Source organism: Raphanus sativus, chromosome 9, assembly GCF_000801105.2.
Source record: "Raphanus sativus cultivar WK10039 chromosome 9, ASM80110v3, whole genome shotgun sequence".
NCBI classification, from domain to species: domain Eukaryota; kingdom Viridiplantae; phylum Streptophyta; class Magnoliopsida; order Brassicales; family Brassicaceae; genus Raphanus; species Raphanus sativus.
The window spans coordinates 25,669,171-25,683,230 of record NC_079519.1 but is presented as its reverse complement, the minus strand read 5'-3'; the positions used below and the strand labels follow the sequence as shown (position 1 = coordinate 25,683,230).

Sequence of the window (14,060 nt, the reverse complement as noted above, 5' to 3'; positions counted from 1 at the left end):
TTATTAATAATTCTAAATCGAATCTAACCTATTCTTCATAAGAGTGACTCTTAAACCAAATTGATTTACACAATTAATAAATAAAACAAAAACGATTTAAACGATTTTGGCTATCATTTTACATACATGTCTAGATTCATTCTTCAAGCTGTTCGGTTTATACGTTAATAAACAAAACAAAACAAAATTAGACTTAACCAGTTTTTACCATTATTTCGAATACATGATTACGTTGCTATTCTACTGGTTTATACAGTTAAGAAACAAAAAAAAATGTCTTAACCGGTTCTGACCATCATTTCAATCACCTTGAATTGGTTTGTGATACTTTATAATTGCTACTTGCATAAACCATACGTTATATAGAACCAAGTTATTGTTGACAAGAAAAAAATATTGAACCAAGTTATAAGATACAACTGGAAAGTAAGTACATATAGGGGTTGTTGGGAGTGGCTATAGGTGCTTTGGATAGCCCATTTTTGTTTTCTAAAGCATTTATAAAAAAAAAAATCATGCTTTACTTTTGAAAAGTAAATGGGTCAATTTGCTTAATAATCATAGCAGCACCATATATGAAGAATATAGCCATACATGAAAAGTTGTGTCAATTTGGTACATTTTTAGACAACGCTCTCCTTCTTTGCGCGTGAGAGATAATTAACACAACACTCAATATTATACTATATTATATTTGTCCAGTATATAGTACAGAACAATTATTTTATAACAACAACAATTAAGGTACCCACAACATCTTTTGGGACATTCAAGAACGGAAATCGATCCATGTGTTACAAGAAAAGAAAAAAAAATGAAAATCTATGGGATATTGGTTTTGGAAATGGTGGTGAGGGTTTATAAGATCATACGTTCATACACCCATCTGGTTATATACTACTAACCACAAGACTGACCAATTGGCTGACCAGCTACTTTTCTATGGAGGAAATAGTCCTCGGCTTGCATCTCTGGGTAGCTTCAGTTATATATGATCCATTTGACTGAGTCCAAGTCTACGGAGCCACAAGACGGACACATTAAAGGCCAAAAAGCCGGAGCAATATAACACGTTGAAGAGAAGTCTAAACATGACTTCTTGATCGCGACATAATTGGAGATGTCGAAGAGAGTAAATAATTAGAGGGACATGTTCAACCTTGGAACTGGCTTTTCTCATCAGATGAACGTGATCTGCACTCCATAAATTCGTGTTGAAATGGTCTAGCAATACCGTGTAGATAACGAAACGTCTACATCTATAGACATCGTATTAGAGACCTTAATGCTTATTTGGAGCAATGAAGCAATTGGTCTCTTCAAAGGAACAAGTCATCAAGAATAATCACAAAATATAAATTACTGTCAAATCTTTATCAAATTCAACTATAAGAAAAATCAACACATCGGACTATTTTGATTCATTACCTTTTTGATTCAATTATATTTTTTTGTTCCTTTATTTCCTTCTGAAATAAACTCTCAATGACTTAGGATTCTGTATCCGGGTCCTTTGGTGGGGGTTGATTCTCCTGAGCCATATCGACCTTGGGTACCTGATATGCTCCCCATAAAAATTTAAGCTTTTGACTGTTAATGTCAACCCAGGAGGAGAGGTCTAGCATGGCCTTCTCTCTAGCTTGTCGGGTAGTATATGTGAGAAACACTCAGCTGACACCTCTATTGAAAAAAACACGCAATAGATTCGGTTTCTCCACAAGGGCTGAAATGTCACGTATGTGCTTAGGAATGTCTCACATACATTATGATTGCCTATGAAATTCTGCCCTTAGGAAAAATACAGGGAAAAAGGAATAAGAAAATGACAATCAAAACAAATGTGAGAAAATAGAACAACATGATGGAATGTGAATTCATAGAGTTGCAATGCAAAAATGAGTTTTTAGGAAACTTGAATTGATTGGATTGTGAATTACATTCATCTGTAAAATATAAAGTTCTTATGAATTAGTCAGTCCAAAAGCAATATCGTTCGCAAATGATAGATTTTTCTTCTATAAGAAAGGACCCTCTGAATGTGAAAAAATTGTGAAAGCAGTAAAGATATATGGAAAATCTTCTGACCATGTATCAACTTTGAAAAATCATTTCTACTATTTTGTAAGAGATTCCTATGAAATGTAAAGCAAACAATCAAAGAATTTCTACTATTTTGTAAGAGATTCCTATGAAATGTAAAGCAAACAATCAAAGATGCATTAGGAATTCAAAAATGAAAGTGTGATGAGATTCTTACCTGAAAATTTCTGAAGAAATTAATGGATCAAAATGCAAGTTGTTCGCTTTTTTAAAAGATAAACTACAACATATAATGAATGGTTGGTTGACTCAGTGGCAGTCAAAAGGAAAAAAAAAGAAGTTTTTATTAAATCTATTGCATTAGCACTACCGACTTATGTTATTTCCAGCTTTTAGCTTTCTTTAAACATTTGTGAAAAACTAATTAATGTCATTGCACACTTTTGGTGGAATCCAAATCCACCAAAAAGAGATCTCCATTAGGAGAAATAGGAGAAACAATGGTAACCTTGACTTTTATCAAGAGACAATGGTAACTATACTTATCAAGAGATAATGGTAACCTTGGCTTTTATATGATCCATGATTTTAATTTTGCGTTGTTGACAAAGCAATTATAAACGCTAGTTATTTTCTTAATTTTCTTGGCAAAAATTATAGACTTAGCTCGCCTTTGTAAACAAGTGCTACATGAAGGAGTTCATGTGTATGGATTTCAGCTGTGAAGTCGTTAGTAGACCATGTACAATGGTTAAAATAATTCAGCACCGTATTTAACACATTTAACTTTCTACATCATTTTATTTTCTACTTATTAATTCAATATTTATACAATTTTTTCACCAGTAATCATTTTATTTAACAAAATCCAACATCTTAATTAATCAGTTTGACTCATATTTTTATATACGTATTTTCAAAACAAAAAATATTTGTTTTTCTAAAAAATCAAAATAACTATTATATTGTAAAAACATTTTGTGTTCAAATCAAACGAACAAAATCTCTATTCATAAAACATGAAAATTATGAATTTTGGTATAGTTTTTTTTTTCTTAAAAATATATTTTAGCACAATATAATTGATTTTAGATAGGTGAGATGAAATAAAAATCCACCAACCAATAAAACAAATACACTTGTACCAATCATTTGTTTTCTTAAAAATTAATTCACCTTAATTTTTTTTTTGCTTTCGTGGAATATTCAAAAGAAATTCAAGAGAACACATTATATTTCATTTAGTTATGTTTCAACGGTTGAACAGCAAAAGCTCCACATTATTTTTTCTTGGTTTTCAACACCTTCATTGCATTCATTAAATTGTTGAAATTTTTATTAAACATTCTCATTGTACATAGCCCTGGCATTGGGACTTAGACAGATTATTCACTCAGGTTATGAGGTTAAAGTATGGAACGATCCTTGCTTCCCATTACTCATGTGAGACCGGTCCAGCCTAATCCTCCGATAGTTTATCCCAAAATATCAGTTAGCGATTTCATCATAGAAGACTCAAAGAAAGGAGATGTAGGGATGCTTGAGAATGTTATTGTCCTAACGGACATACTGCTAATTCTTACCTTATCCATAAGTCTGATTACACATTAAGATGCTTATTATTGGAACTTTACAAAAGGTGGCCAGAATACTATTTATGTCGGGATACTGGATTGCTAGATATATCTTATTTTATTTCGTAGTTTATATAGTGAATCTACTTTCCTGCTTCACTTTAGTAAAACAAACTTTTCCCTTGCTTGACTTAGCTTAACTTTATTGTTGTAGATTTGTTGTGTATCTTAAGTCGTCCTTATATATCCGATCATTGTGGTTCACTCTGTGCTTTCATCATACTTTTAGTGGTCAAAACTCTGAGCATCATTACACAATTCATCTACACTCATAAACTTATAGCACCAGATCTACAAACGAATTACTCACTTGAAACCACAAAATTATCATCCTCAATCGATGACTTTGGCATCACATAAACTCCTTCGTTCCTTCCCAAGCGGCTTTTAAGGCCACTCTTTCATGTGAATGATAGCATGCATACCCTAATCAGCATACATTAGCCGTACTTGGAGGATCTCGTACGAAATCAATCTTCATCTCCTCAAAGAATAAATTCGAGTTGTTCCATCAGAAACACACACTCCCATTTGGCAAAACAACCCTAATACCAAATATTCCACATTATTTTAACATTCTTTGGCAAATTCAAAATGACATTGTGGTCATCCCCTAGATGATTTGGCCATATATTAATTCCGCATGAATAGCCCACTCCCCAATTTTAATGATAGTTTGAAATATTCCCTTATGTCTAGTCATTTTCGGTCTTAATAAAATTTTGAATTCAAACTAGGTTTATTACATCAAAACAAAGGTTGAGTTGTCAGAAAATTGGTTTATTCTTACGGATTGTACATTTATATTGTTTGTCCCGTTTCTTTAACATGGTTATAAAAATCATAAAATATTAGTATCATAAATGATTCATGAAGGAAATTAGTGCCATTATCACTCTCTTTATTTAAAGAAATGTATCGTTGACTTCCCATTTCTTTAGGTAATAAAATACTAAGATCCAAATCCCATTAATTTCTGGAATTGTAGAAATGATTTCAAGACTACTCTTCTTGGGTGTAAGAAAAATATAAAATGAAAAATAAAAAGATGAAATCTCACCTGTCACCATCAATGGTCCAACCTGTGATTCTCATAATCATCATCACTGTCTCATTAATTTCAAAACACTTTGAGCTCAAACTTTTCTCTCTTCTCTTCTCTTCTCTCAGCAACAAGAGAACCAACCACAAAGCTTGACTCTTGGTAAGTTCTTCCATCTCTCTCATGACATTTTCTCAGGAAGACATGAACTTGATATCCCCTTCATCATCACCACAAGATTTACCTCTCAAACCAAACACAAGCTTCGACCTAGCCAGCAAAATCAGCCCAAACATCCTCCTTATATTCATAATCCTCTCCATCATCTTCTTCATCTCAGGTCTCATCCATATCCTCGTCAAGTTCCTCCTCATGCCATCAACCCAAAACAGAGAAGATTACTTTGATCACAACAACTTCACAGCTCTTCAAGGCCAGCTTCAGCAACTTTTCCACCTCCACGATCACGGCGTCGACCAGTCCTTAATCGACACGTTACCTGTCTTTCATTACAAATCCATCACCGGTCTCAAGATTTCACCTTTCGATTGTCCCGTTTGTCTCTGCGAGTTCGAAACAGAGGACAAACTCAGGCTCTTGCCGAAATGCAGCCATGCATTTCACGTTGACTGTATAGACACGTGGCTTCTCTCTCACTCTACTTGTCCACTTTGCAGATCCAATCTCCTTCTCTCTGATTTCTCACCTCATCATAGTCCACCATATCTCCTTGTTCTCGAGTCCGCGAGTGGTCGAAGCTCGAGAGACGTGGTTTCTGCTCCTGAGGCTAATGATTTTGGGTCGACCCATTTCGGGTCGGGTCGTACATCATGCGACCCGGATGGTGAAATGGATGGTGTTGTTCCTTTAGAAGTTAAGCTAGGGAAGTTTAGGAACATGGATCATGTTGGTGAAGGAAGTAACAACAAGAATAGTAATAGCAATGTAGATGTAAGGAGGTGTTTTTCAATGGGATCATATGAGTATATAATGGACCAAGAAGCTACACTTAAAGTCCACGTTACGACCAAGAAACAATCCGACAAAGACATTCGCTTGTCTGGCCATATGGGAGTTATGTCGGAATGTGGTTTTGATCCTAGTGCTAAGGGAAATAGGAAGAGTGTTGTGGAAAGAGAGAGCTTTTCTTTGTCGAAAATTTGGCTAAGGGGTAAAAAGGAGAAGCAAAAGGGTAATAATGTTAGAGATCAGGAATGTTCTTCGCTGTCTTTCTCTTCAATCCGATTTCCAAACCAAAGGGATCCTCCGGAGATAAACAATGCGACCGATATTGATGAAGAGAATCGAAAGAGCGAAAACTCGGAGTCTTTGGAGACGAAAACGCTATCTTTTGCTAGGAGGACCATGCTTTGGCTTGCAGGGAGACAAAACAAGGTTGTTCATCCTTCAACATCCCATGTCTAGTTTTGACTTTTCTCTTGTTAAATTATTAATCTCTGTCTATAATTCTGTCATTCTGTGTTTCAGTAGAGAGAAATTAGATGAACAGTGGGAGATTAATTAATATATGTAGGAATCTTTAGGCACATTGAGAAGGTGGTCGGTCTGTATTGCAGACATTTCACTCATTGTTCTAATTCTTATTAATATTTGTTTCTAATAACATGGGAGACAAGAATGTGAAAGAAGCTGCTTTGATTATTAAAGTAGATTCATGCTGTTGATTAATTGTGTACTAAAAGATTTTTTCCAAATCCATCTGCATGAATGGTTTTTTATAAATACTTTTATCATCAGAGACAACCAACTGATATATTATCATCTATGAATTTATTTTAGACTTTATAGCATAAATAACAAGAGTTTGTTGGGAGACAGCTGCGTTTTAATTGATTCTTTTGGGATATGTACCAATTTTTATGTTTTTATAACCAAACTGATATTACGAACCAAGGCCGAAACAATGATCCCACGACGTGCTTTGTCGTTGACTAGTGCTTCAAAGACCAAATAAGTTATTATAAAGAACAAGAACCAAAGATCAATATCAAGCACCATACATTGATCAAATGGAAGCTCAATCTATCATTCTCTATCTCTTACTCTTCTTCCTATCTCTAAACTTCTTGTTTCAAACTCTAAAACAACGCCTGAGTCCGGCAAATACACGACGGCTAATCCGTTTCCTCCACTTCCCGCTCAAATCCACCGCCGCATCCGCCGTCTTCGCCAGACAAGATGTCCACGAGTTTCTCGATTCACCAACAACCCAAGCAGACAACAAGGAAGACGATACCGAGTTCGACTTCAAACCCTACATGATAAGCAAAGCAGAGTCGATAAACAGAGCACTAGACAAAGCCATCCCGCTCGTGGACCCTCTCGACATCCACAGGGCGATGCGCTACGCCATCCTCGCCGGCGGCAAACGCGTCAGACCGATACTCTGCCTCGCGGTCTGCGAGCTGGTCGGAGGGGAAGAGCGTCTGGCGGTTCCCGCGGCGTGCGCGGTCGAGATGATCCACACCATGTCGCTCATCAAAGACGACCTTCCTTGCATGGACAACGACGATCTCCGGCGAGGGAAACCCACGACGCACAAAGTCTTCGGAGAGAGCGTGGCCATTCTCTCCGGAGGCGCGCTCTTGGCTCTGGCCTTCGAGCATCTAACGACGGAGGCTGACGTGTCACCGGAGAGGATGGTTCGAGCGGTTAGAGAGCTGGCAAAGTCGATAGGGACGAAAGGGCTCGTGGCGGGACAAGCGATGGATTTGAGCAGCGAAGGGTTGGGTCGAAACGACGTCGGGTTGGAGGAGCTGGAGTTTATTCACGTTCATAAAACCGGTTCGTTGCTTGAGGCTTCGGCGGTTATTGGAGCGGTTATGGGAGGTGGTTCGGAGGAAGAGATTGAGAGAGTGAGGAAGTTCGCGAGGTGTGTTGGGTTGTTGTTTCAAGTTGTTGATGATATTTTGGACGGGACTAAGTCGTCGGAGGAGCTGGGGAAGACCGCCGGGAAAGATCAGGTCGCGGGAAAGCTGACGTATCCGAAAGTGATGGGACTTGAGAAAAGTAGAGAGTTTGTTAGGAGGTTGAGGAGAGATGCGAGGGAACATCTTAAAGGGTTTGATTCGGACAAAGCCAAACCTTTGGTAGCTCTTGCTGACTTCATTGCCAACAGAGATAACTGAAAGTGCATGCAGAAATGATAATCAGACACTTTTGTTGTGGAGATGTTAAATTATAAATCAAAATATACAATTGTGAAAACGGTTGAAATTAGCTGTTTTATTGGGACTTAATTGGATATTTGTTCGTTTGTAATGTAAAATTACATAAAATAAATGGTCAATCTGAAAATAAAGATAGTGTTTTTGTTCTTTTTTGGGGGTTATTGTTAGTGTTATTGTTCAAGATGAAATAGTTTTTATCTTGTTGTAGTGTTTGCGATAGATGTGAAAGATGGCTTTAGCAACAAGAGCCAAGATAAGGATTTTTGTTTTAAAACTCTATGACATATAAGTTACTCGCTCCGTTTCAAAATGATACATATTTTAGACTTTCACATATATTTAAAAATACATTAAAATTTGATTGTGAATGAATTGTTTTTTGTGAATAATAATTTTCCATAACTTTGGCAAATAGAAATTCAATAAACATCATTAATTTTTTTTTTTTTGAAATTTACAATTTTTTATTAAATAATACATTGAGAAGTAAAAAAAAAATATCTTTTTAACAATTTTTTTTGTAGAATATGGATCACGGAAAGACTATGAAATCAACTGAAAAGGATGGTTGGGGAAGTATGTGCGGTTTTGGACGGGGAGCTTTGTCCGTGGATCAAAGCATTGGCTGCTTGTAAGTGTTTGGATTGGCTATGAACGTAAAAAGAATGGGGCTGGAATCTCTTCTCTATTGTGAAATATTTAGAATCCGCTTATTTTAACAACTTGTTCTATGGATCCCGGTTGACCTTGCAAAGCATTGATTCTAACTCCTTATATCTGCGCTCCTCACAGCCATACATATAGGTTATTGGTGTATTTGGTGTTATTCGGACTCAAGATCTCATCCTTTAACGATTTCCCATATGACAAATTATCATCAATTAATTTTGGGTTCGAATAATAACAAACGCACCAATAACTTACAGATATGACCGTGAAGCGCACACATGTGAAGGACTATGGTTGATGCTCTGTAGGGTCAGCCGGTATCCAGGGAACAGATTGTTACATTTTTTATTTGGTCAAGGACATAATGTGGCTGAAACAAAACATCTAAGAAAACTATAAATACATAGAAAAGGCTTTATATTTTTCAAGGTCCAAGGCTCATGCTAAAACATAAATCAGACGCGTTCTAGCCAATTTTAGAGATGATTTAGAAAACCCACTTGAATAACATATGGCCGAACCATGAATGCACAAGATATTAAAGCTGTGATTTTGCAGTAAACAGTGAAATAAACCAAAATATTATGTGGACGAAAAGGAGAAAAACAAGTAATTTCTTTTGTTAATTGATCAAAGAAATAAATCCATAATATTTTTAAGAAAATAAAACTAGAAAAGTATAACCAGTATTTTTTTCTAGAAACAAACGAAGGTGACTGATATTAATCAGTCAACTGGTTGTTGATAAGACAAACATCACATCGACCAAAACAAGTCGATTGACTTCTAAAACAGAGTTTTATGCTTATACTAAAATGTTGCTTAAGACGTAAATGTCTCATTGTGAGAGACTTATTCTCCATCGCCTCTCATCATCTAACTCTTCACGTCTTGATTTTTTATTAATATTAGCTGGTTAATTCTGCAAGGATCCAGCTTATGAATCCTCCAAAAGAACAGACATTATAAACATATATAAATACAAGATTCAATCGCATAAAATCTTCCAACAAGTTTTTAATTAATGCATTGTGCAAAGGTTACCCCAGGGCAACTAATAACATTAAAGTAAAATATCCTCTCTTTTTTAGCTGTTCATAATACTTGTGCTAAAGAAAACAAACCAACAATCTTTAAACCCATCCAACAGTCCAAATCCGTCTCATCACGACAACGTTTCTGTCCTGATCATCAAACAAATTCATAAGTAGGAGATGTTAGACAACTCTGTTCAAAAGACCACGAAGCATGTAAATGTATCTTATCTTACCAAGTAGCTTCATCGGTGGTTGAACTTGAACCAGTAGGGTATCTAATTATCCTCTGCAGAATCACACTTCTCGCCTTCGTCACATCCCTACAATACTTATTCGCATGTCTCCCAAGCTCTTCAACGGTCACACTAAACACATCAACCTTCTTCTTGATCTCATCCATCGCAACCCTCACCTCTTTCTCCTCACTAACAGCAACAAACTCAGCGTTCTTCAGCAAAGACTCAATCTCCACTTCCGCTCTACGCACAAGCACACCAATACTATCCATCTCTCTAACCGACACGTAACTCCCGATCCTAATCGACGTAACGATCTCCTTCTGCCCTCTAACCACTTTCTCGTACTTTGTCCAAAGAGAGTTGCACCACTTCCCAACAGACCCCACGGGAACAGCCAACGCGCCGGCTAGCGCCGCCACCACAGGCGGCGCAGCCACGGCGGCTGCAACCACCGAGAAGATGAGCACAGAGACGAAAGCGGTCACGAACACCACGTTGGAGACTCTTCTCCACGTCCTGATGCTCTTCAGCTTCTTATCGAGACTCCTCTTCAGCTTACGAAGCTCCTCGAGCATCATAACCTGATGTCTATGCACCGAATCGAAGAGAGCGAAGAACTCTCTCGAAAACGTATCTTCACCTGCTGATAACGTAAACCTCTTAAGCTCCTCGAGCGTCTTCTCATAATCCTCCTCTTCCTCAAACCGCTTAACGGCGAACCGAACAACCACGTGGCTTCTCCTCGCCCTGTTGAGACACCTCTCGAGCTCAGAGCAGAAGTCGATCGTCTTGGCGGTGCTGTCGAAGTACATGTTGACGAGAGAGAACAGGTCTCGGTTGCTCCATATATCTTCTTTGTCCTGTAATATGACTTTGACCACGTCTTGGTTCATGTCCAAAAGGCATTGCGTCACCTCATTGAGGGATTTGATCTCGACGCCTGATGAGGCTGCGGCGAGCTTGTTGATGACTCGGTTGGTTCGTTGGTGAAGGGACGAGTCGAAAGACTCGAGGTTTGGGTCTTGGGTGCAAGCGAGTTCGTAAGAGGTCAAGTGGTCTGTGTAAGATGAGTTGATGTTGATCTGTACAGGTGTTGTGGGTGAACCGTACTCGACGTTTTTCTTCTTATTCTTGGATGGGTTTCCTCCCATCATTCTCTTTCTTTGCGAAATATATGGAACTGTTTTATATTATAACCACGAATTAGAGACCAAACCTATGAGCTTGTAAGAGAAGACGAGAGAGCTTCGAGTACACTAGTAAACAGAGACTAGAGAAAGTGATGCAAAAAAAGGAAGAAGAACGAAATGGGTATTTGATTTATAGCTTAAAGCAATCAACTTTGAACCGAATCTTGCGGAGCAATCTAACATAGGAACCGACATTGCAGAGAGAGAGAGAGATAAAAGGTGAAAACTTTAACCGCAAGAGTAGTAGTATAAAATCAGTAAAAAAAAAAAAAGAAAGTGAAAGGAGATTATAAAAAAAGAAGTAAAAGTAGTAATTTTTACCTGGGAATATTTGCAGATGATTTTGGTAATTCAAGCAGATGGGTTTGTAGAAGAGGAGTAGTTCGTACTTTTTTTTTGGTAACTCTGGTATCTGGGCAGCCACATTCCCAACTATCCCCGTAGGGGGTCCAGCGCTCCAACGGAAGGGATGTTAAATCCGTTGTGGCCAAGGTTCGAACCCGGATGGCGGGCAGTACAGCTGTACCTCCTTTACCACCAAGCTACGAGCACTTGGTTTAACTCAAAGGCTTTACCTCAGCATGAGTAGTTCGTACTTTTAGGGAAACTCGGAAGGAGAAATAAAATGCGGGAAAGTTTTAGGGTTTATTTAAGTGAAAGGGAGAGATCTGAGCAGGAAGACCATTTCTCTCACGCGGTTTTTTTTAGACAGTGTGTGAGAAAGTCTTTGCACTAGTCTCTCTCTCGACTTGCTTCTGATCAATGGCAAAGGAAGAAACAAGAAAGAACCAAGAAATTACACAGAATAAAAAAAGAGAAAGAAAAGAAATTACATAGAAGAGAATTAAAGAAGAAACCGAAATTTTACTTTTTGTTTCTCTTTTCGGTTGTCTGAACAGATAATCTCCGTCGTCGAGGCTTGAAAACTGAAGCCATTGAGGCCCGTCAATTTTTCCCATCAAGACACTGCTAGCTTATACTTGTTAATAAATTTTGTTTGTTTGCTAAGTTATACTTCTCTGAGTAGACAAAGATTAAAAGAAAAATTGTATGGCTGAATGGTGAATTCAAAAGTTTCATTTGCGTTTATACTATATGGGTATCTTTTGATCAAAAAAAAAATATTATATGGGTATCACTGTTTCTTTTGTTATCTACACTACGCTAATGGCAAAATACACCATTTTTTTTTTGTATTTCCACAATATCGTTACCCACGTGATTTCAATTGTTTTTCTTCTTCTTTTGATTTAGTCACGGAGTTAAATAAGAAATACTGTACATCTTTAACTAATAGATTAAATTATTAGTTCTGAAACACAAAAAGTTGGAACAGAAATAAACGGACGCGTAGCCCATTAGGGCCAATTGGGTTTGAGAAGGCCCAATAGGTTGATGGAATGCTACAAATATAGTTTCAAAACTACACCGAAAGGGTTCTTCCGAGTAATCCAATCCAAAGGGGAGAGAAAAGAAACGCTACGATCACCAGAAGGGCAAAAAGATTCGTTCCTAATTGTTTCGATCCGACCTCGTAAGCTCTCCAATCACTTTCGCGTCTCCTTGTATTTGATTATCTAGTTCTGTAGAACCTCCGATCGTCTTGTTCGTTTTTCGGAAGATTCAAAAAATTGGAATTTTAGGGATTTATCTGTTATGATCGCAATCAATCTCTAATTAAAATTGGATATTAATTGTTTTGGTAGAAGAAGAAGAAGGAAGAGGCATATCATCATGATAGGGTTGTTCAAGGTTAAGGAGAAGCAAAAAGAGGAAGCTAAGAACAACAACACAAGAGGAGCTTCTGCCAAGAAACAATCTGCTGGTGAACTTCGTCTTCACAAAGGTTTCTCTCTCTCTCTCTTCTCCTATCAGTTTTTTTTTTTTGGCATGTGTTCTTATCTACCTTGTTGTTGTTGCATTAGATATAACAGAGCTGAATCTGCCAAAGTCTTGTTCCATATCTTTTCCTAATGGAAAGAATGACTTGATGAACTTTGAAGTCACCATCAAACCCGACGACGGCTATTACTTGTATGTTCGCTTTTTTTTTTTAATTTAAAAAATCATCCCTTTTTTTACCTTTCCTCTCTCGATTCCTCAATTTGTGATTGTATTTTTTTTACCGCAAACAGAGGTGGTAAATTCGTTTTCACGTTCCAAGTCTCTCCGGTGTATCCACATGAAGCTCCAAAAGTTAAGTGCAAGACCAAGGTCAGTCTCTCTCTCCATTCTCTTCCAACATTGTTGATTCTTCTGCTTAGAAAAGGAATATGTTGTAGGTGTACCATCCGAACATCGATTTAGAAGGAAACGTTTGTCTCAACATCTTGCGTGAAGACTGGAAACCTGTTCTCAACATTAACACTCTCATCTACGGTCTTTTCCATCTCTTCACGGTAAACAAAAAAAACAACAAGGATCTCCTTTACAGATAGATACTCTGCTTCTTTCTTGGTGGGGTCTTGAGTGTTTTTTTGTTTCTTTCATCACACAGGAACCCAATCACGAGGATCCTCTCAACCATGACGCAGCAGCGGTTTTAAGGGATAACCCCAAGCAGTTTGAGTCTAATGTCAAGAGGGCTATGAGTGGAGGCTATGTTGGCCAAACCTCTTTCCCTCGCTGCATCTAAGTTATAATAAGCTATGCTTCTGTTTCACTTCACTTTTCTTCTTCTCTAGAGACTCTTTTTGTGTTTGCTCTCTTGTACATTTTGGCTTTTATGACATCGCTTTTATTATAATATATCATCAAATACCAGCTAACCCAACCAACCAGTTCTGACTAAGCATAACACTCTCCTTACCTTGAATCCTCTGGAGACGTATCGGTTTAAAGATCTAACAAAAAACAACACAATCCAATCCAAATCGGACAGCCATCATCCACATGAACCCTTTTGATAATCTCTTTTGTGTCATACCCGAAGACTCTGGCATTATCCCAACCTAAGGCGTACCAAATGACAAAAATAAACTTCGAGTGCACGATCAAAGGCATAGACCATGGTTCAAT

General features: G+C 37.5%; 4 protein-coding genes across 6 annotated transcripts; 3 read left to right on the top strand and 1 right to left on the bottom strand.

Moving 5' to 3' along the window:
• Positions 1 to 4,780: 4,780 nt before the first annotated feature.
• LOC108825814 (putative RING-H2 finger protein ATL49) lies at positions 4,781 to 6,411 on the top strand. The gene has a single exon (XM_056994179.1). It carries the CDS (start codon positions 4,900 to 4,902, stop codon positions 6,139 to 6,141), a length of 1,242 nt encoding a protein of 413 aa, XP_056850159.1. The 5' UTR covers positions 4,781 to 4,899; the 3' UTR covers positions 6,142 to 6,411.
• A 283-nt stretch (positions 6,412 to 6,694) lies between these two features.
• Positions 6,695 to 8,056, top strand: LOC108826251 (geranylgeranyl pyrophosphate synthase 4). The gene has a single exon (XM_018599640.2). It carries the CDS (start codon positions 6,747 to 6,749, stop codon positions 7,863 to 7,865), a length of 1,119 nt encoding a protein of 372 aa, XP_018455142.2. The 5' UTR covers positions 6,695 to 6,746; the 3' UTR covers positions 7,866 to 8,056.
• A 1,356-nt stretch (positions 8,057 to 9,412) lies between these two features.
• LOC108825817 (UPF0496 protein At2g18630) lies at positions 9,413 to 11,471 on the bottom strand. 2 transcript variants are annotated; one of them, XM_056994305.1, is made up of 3 exons: positions 11,364 to 11,471; positions 9,847 to 11,032; positions 9,413 to 9,755 (listed from the first exon to the last, which is right to left on the bottom strand). In XM_056994305.1, coding segments are annotated over exons 2-3 (1,161 nt in total). In that variant the 5' UTR covers positions 11,007 to 11,032; positions 11,364 to 11,471; the 3' UTR covers positions 9,413 to 9,754. The 2 variants fall into 2 exon arrangements, with proteins under 2 accessions (XP_056850285.1, XP_056850284.1); XM_056994304.1 differs by having other exon boundaries at positions 9,414 to 9,760.
• Positions 11,472 to 12,464: 993 nt separating this feature from the next.
• Positions 12,465 to 13,790, top strand: LOC108824346 (NEDD8-conjugating enzyme Ubc12). Of its 2 annotated transcripts, none has more exons than XM_018597760.2 (6): positions 12,465 to 12,576; positions 12,749 to 12,888; positions 12,968 to 13,076; positions 13,178 to 13,256; positions 13,325 to 13,441; positions 13,540 to 13,790. In XM_018597760.2, the coding sequence occupies exons 2-6, from the start codon at positions 12,777 to 12,779 to the stop codon at positions 13,675 to 13,677; spliced, it is 555 nt and encodes a 184-aa protein (XP_018453262.1). In that variant the 5' UTR covers positions 12,465 to 12,576; positions 12,749 to 12,776; the 3' UTR covers positions 13,678 to 13,790. The 2 variants fall into 2 exon arrangements, with proteins under 2 accessions (XP_018453262.1, XP_056851220.1); XM_056995240.1 differs by having other exon boundaries at positions 12,503 to 12,576; positions 12,752 to 12,888.
• Positions 13,791 to 14,060: the final 270 nt, after the last annotated feature.

Excerpts from the sequence above, each read along its gene's own strand:
- LOC108825814 (XM_056994179.1), top strand. The coding sequence starts at position 4,900 with ATGACATTTTCTCAGGAAGACATGAACTTGATATCCCCTTCATCATCA.
- LOC108826251 (XM_018599640.2), top strand. The coding sequence starts at position 6,747 with ATGGAAGCTCAATCTATCATTCTCTATCTCTTACTCTTCTTCCTATCT.
- LOC108825817 (XM_056994304.1), bottom strand. The coding sequence starts at position 11,006 with ATGATGGGAGGAAACCCATCCAAGAATAAGAAGAAAAACGTCGAGTAC.
- LOC108824346 (XM_018597760.2), top strand. The coding sequence starts at position 12,777 with ATGATAGGGTTGTTCAAGGTTAAGGAGAAGCAAAAAGAGGAAGCTAAG. Across the intron at positions 12,889-12,967 it reads TGAACTTCGTCTTCACAAAG|ATATAACAGAGCTGAATCTG; the intron begins GTTTCTCTCTCT and ends TTGTTGCATTAG. Across the intron at positions 13,257-13,324 it reads AAGTTAAGTGCAAGACCAAG|GTGTACCATCCGAACATCGA; the intron begins GTCAGTCTCTCT and ends AATATGTTGTAG.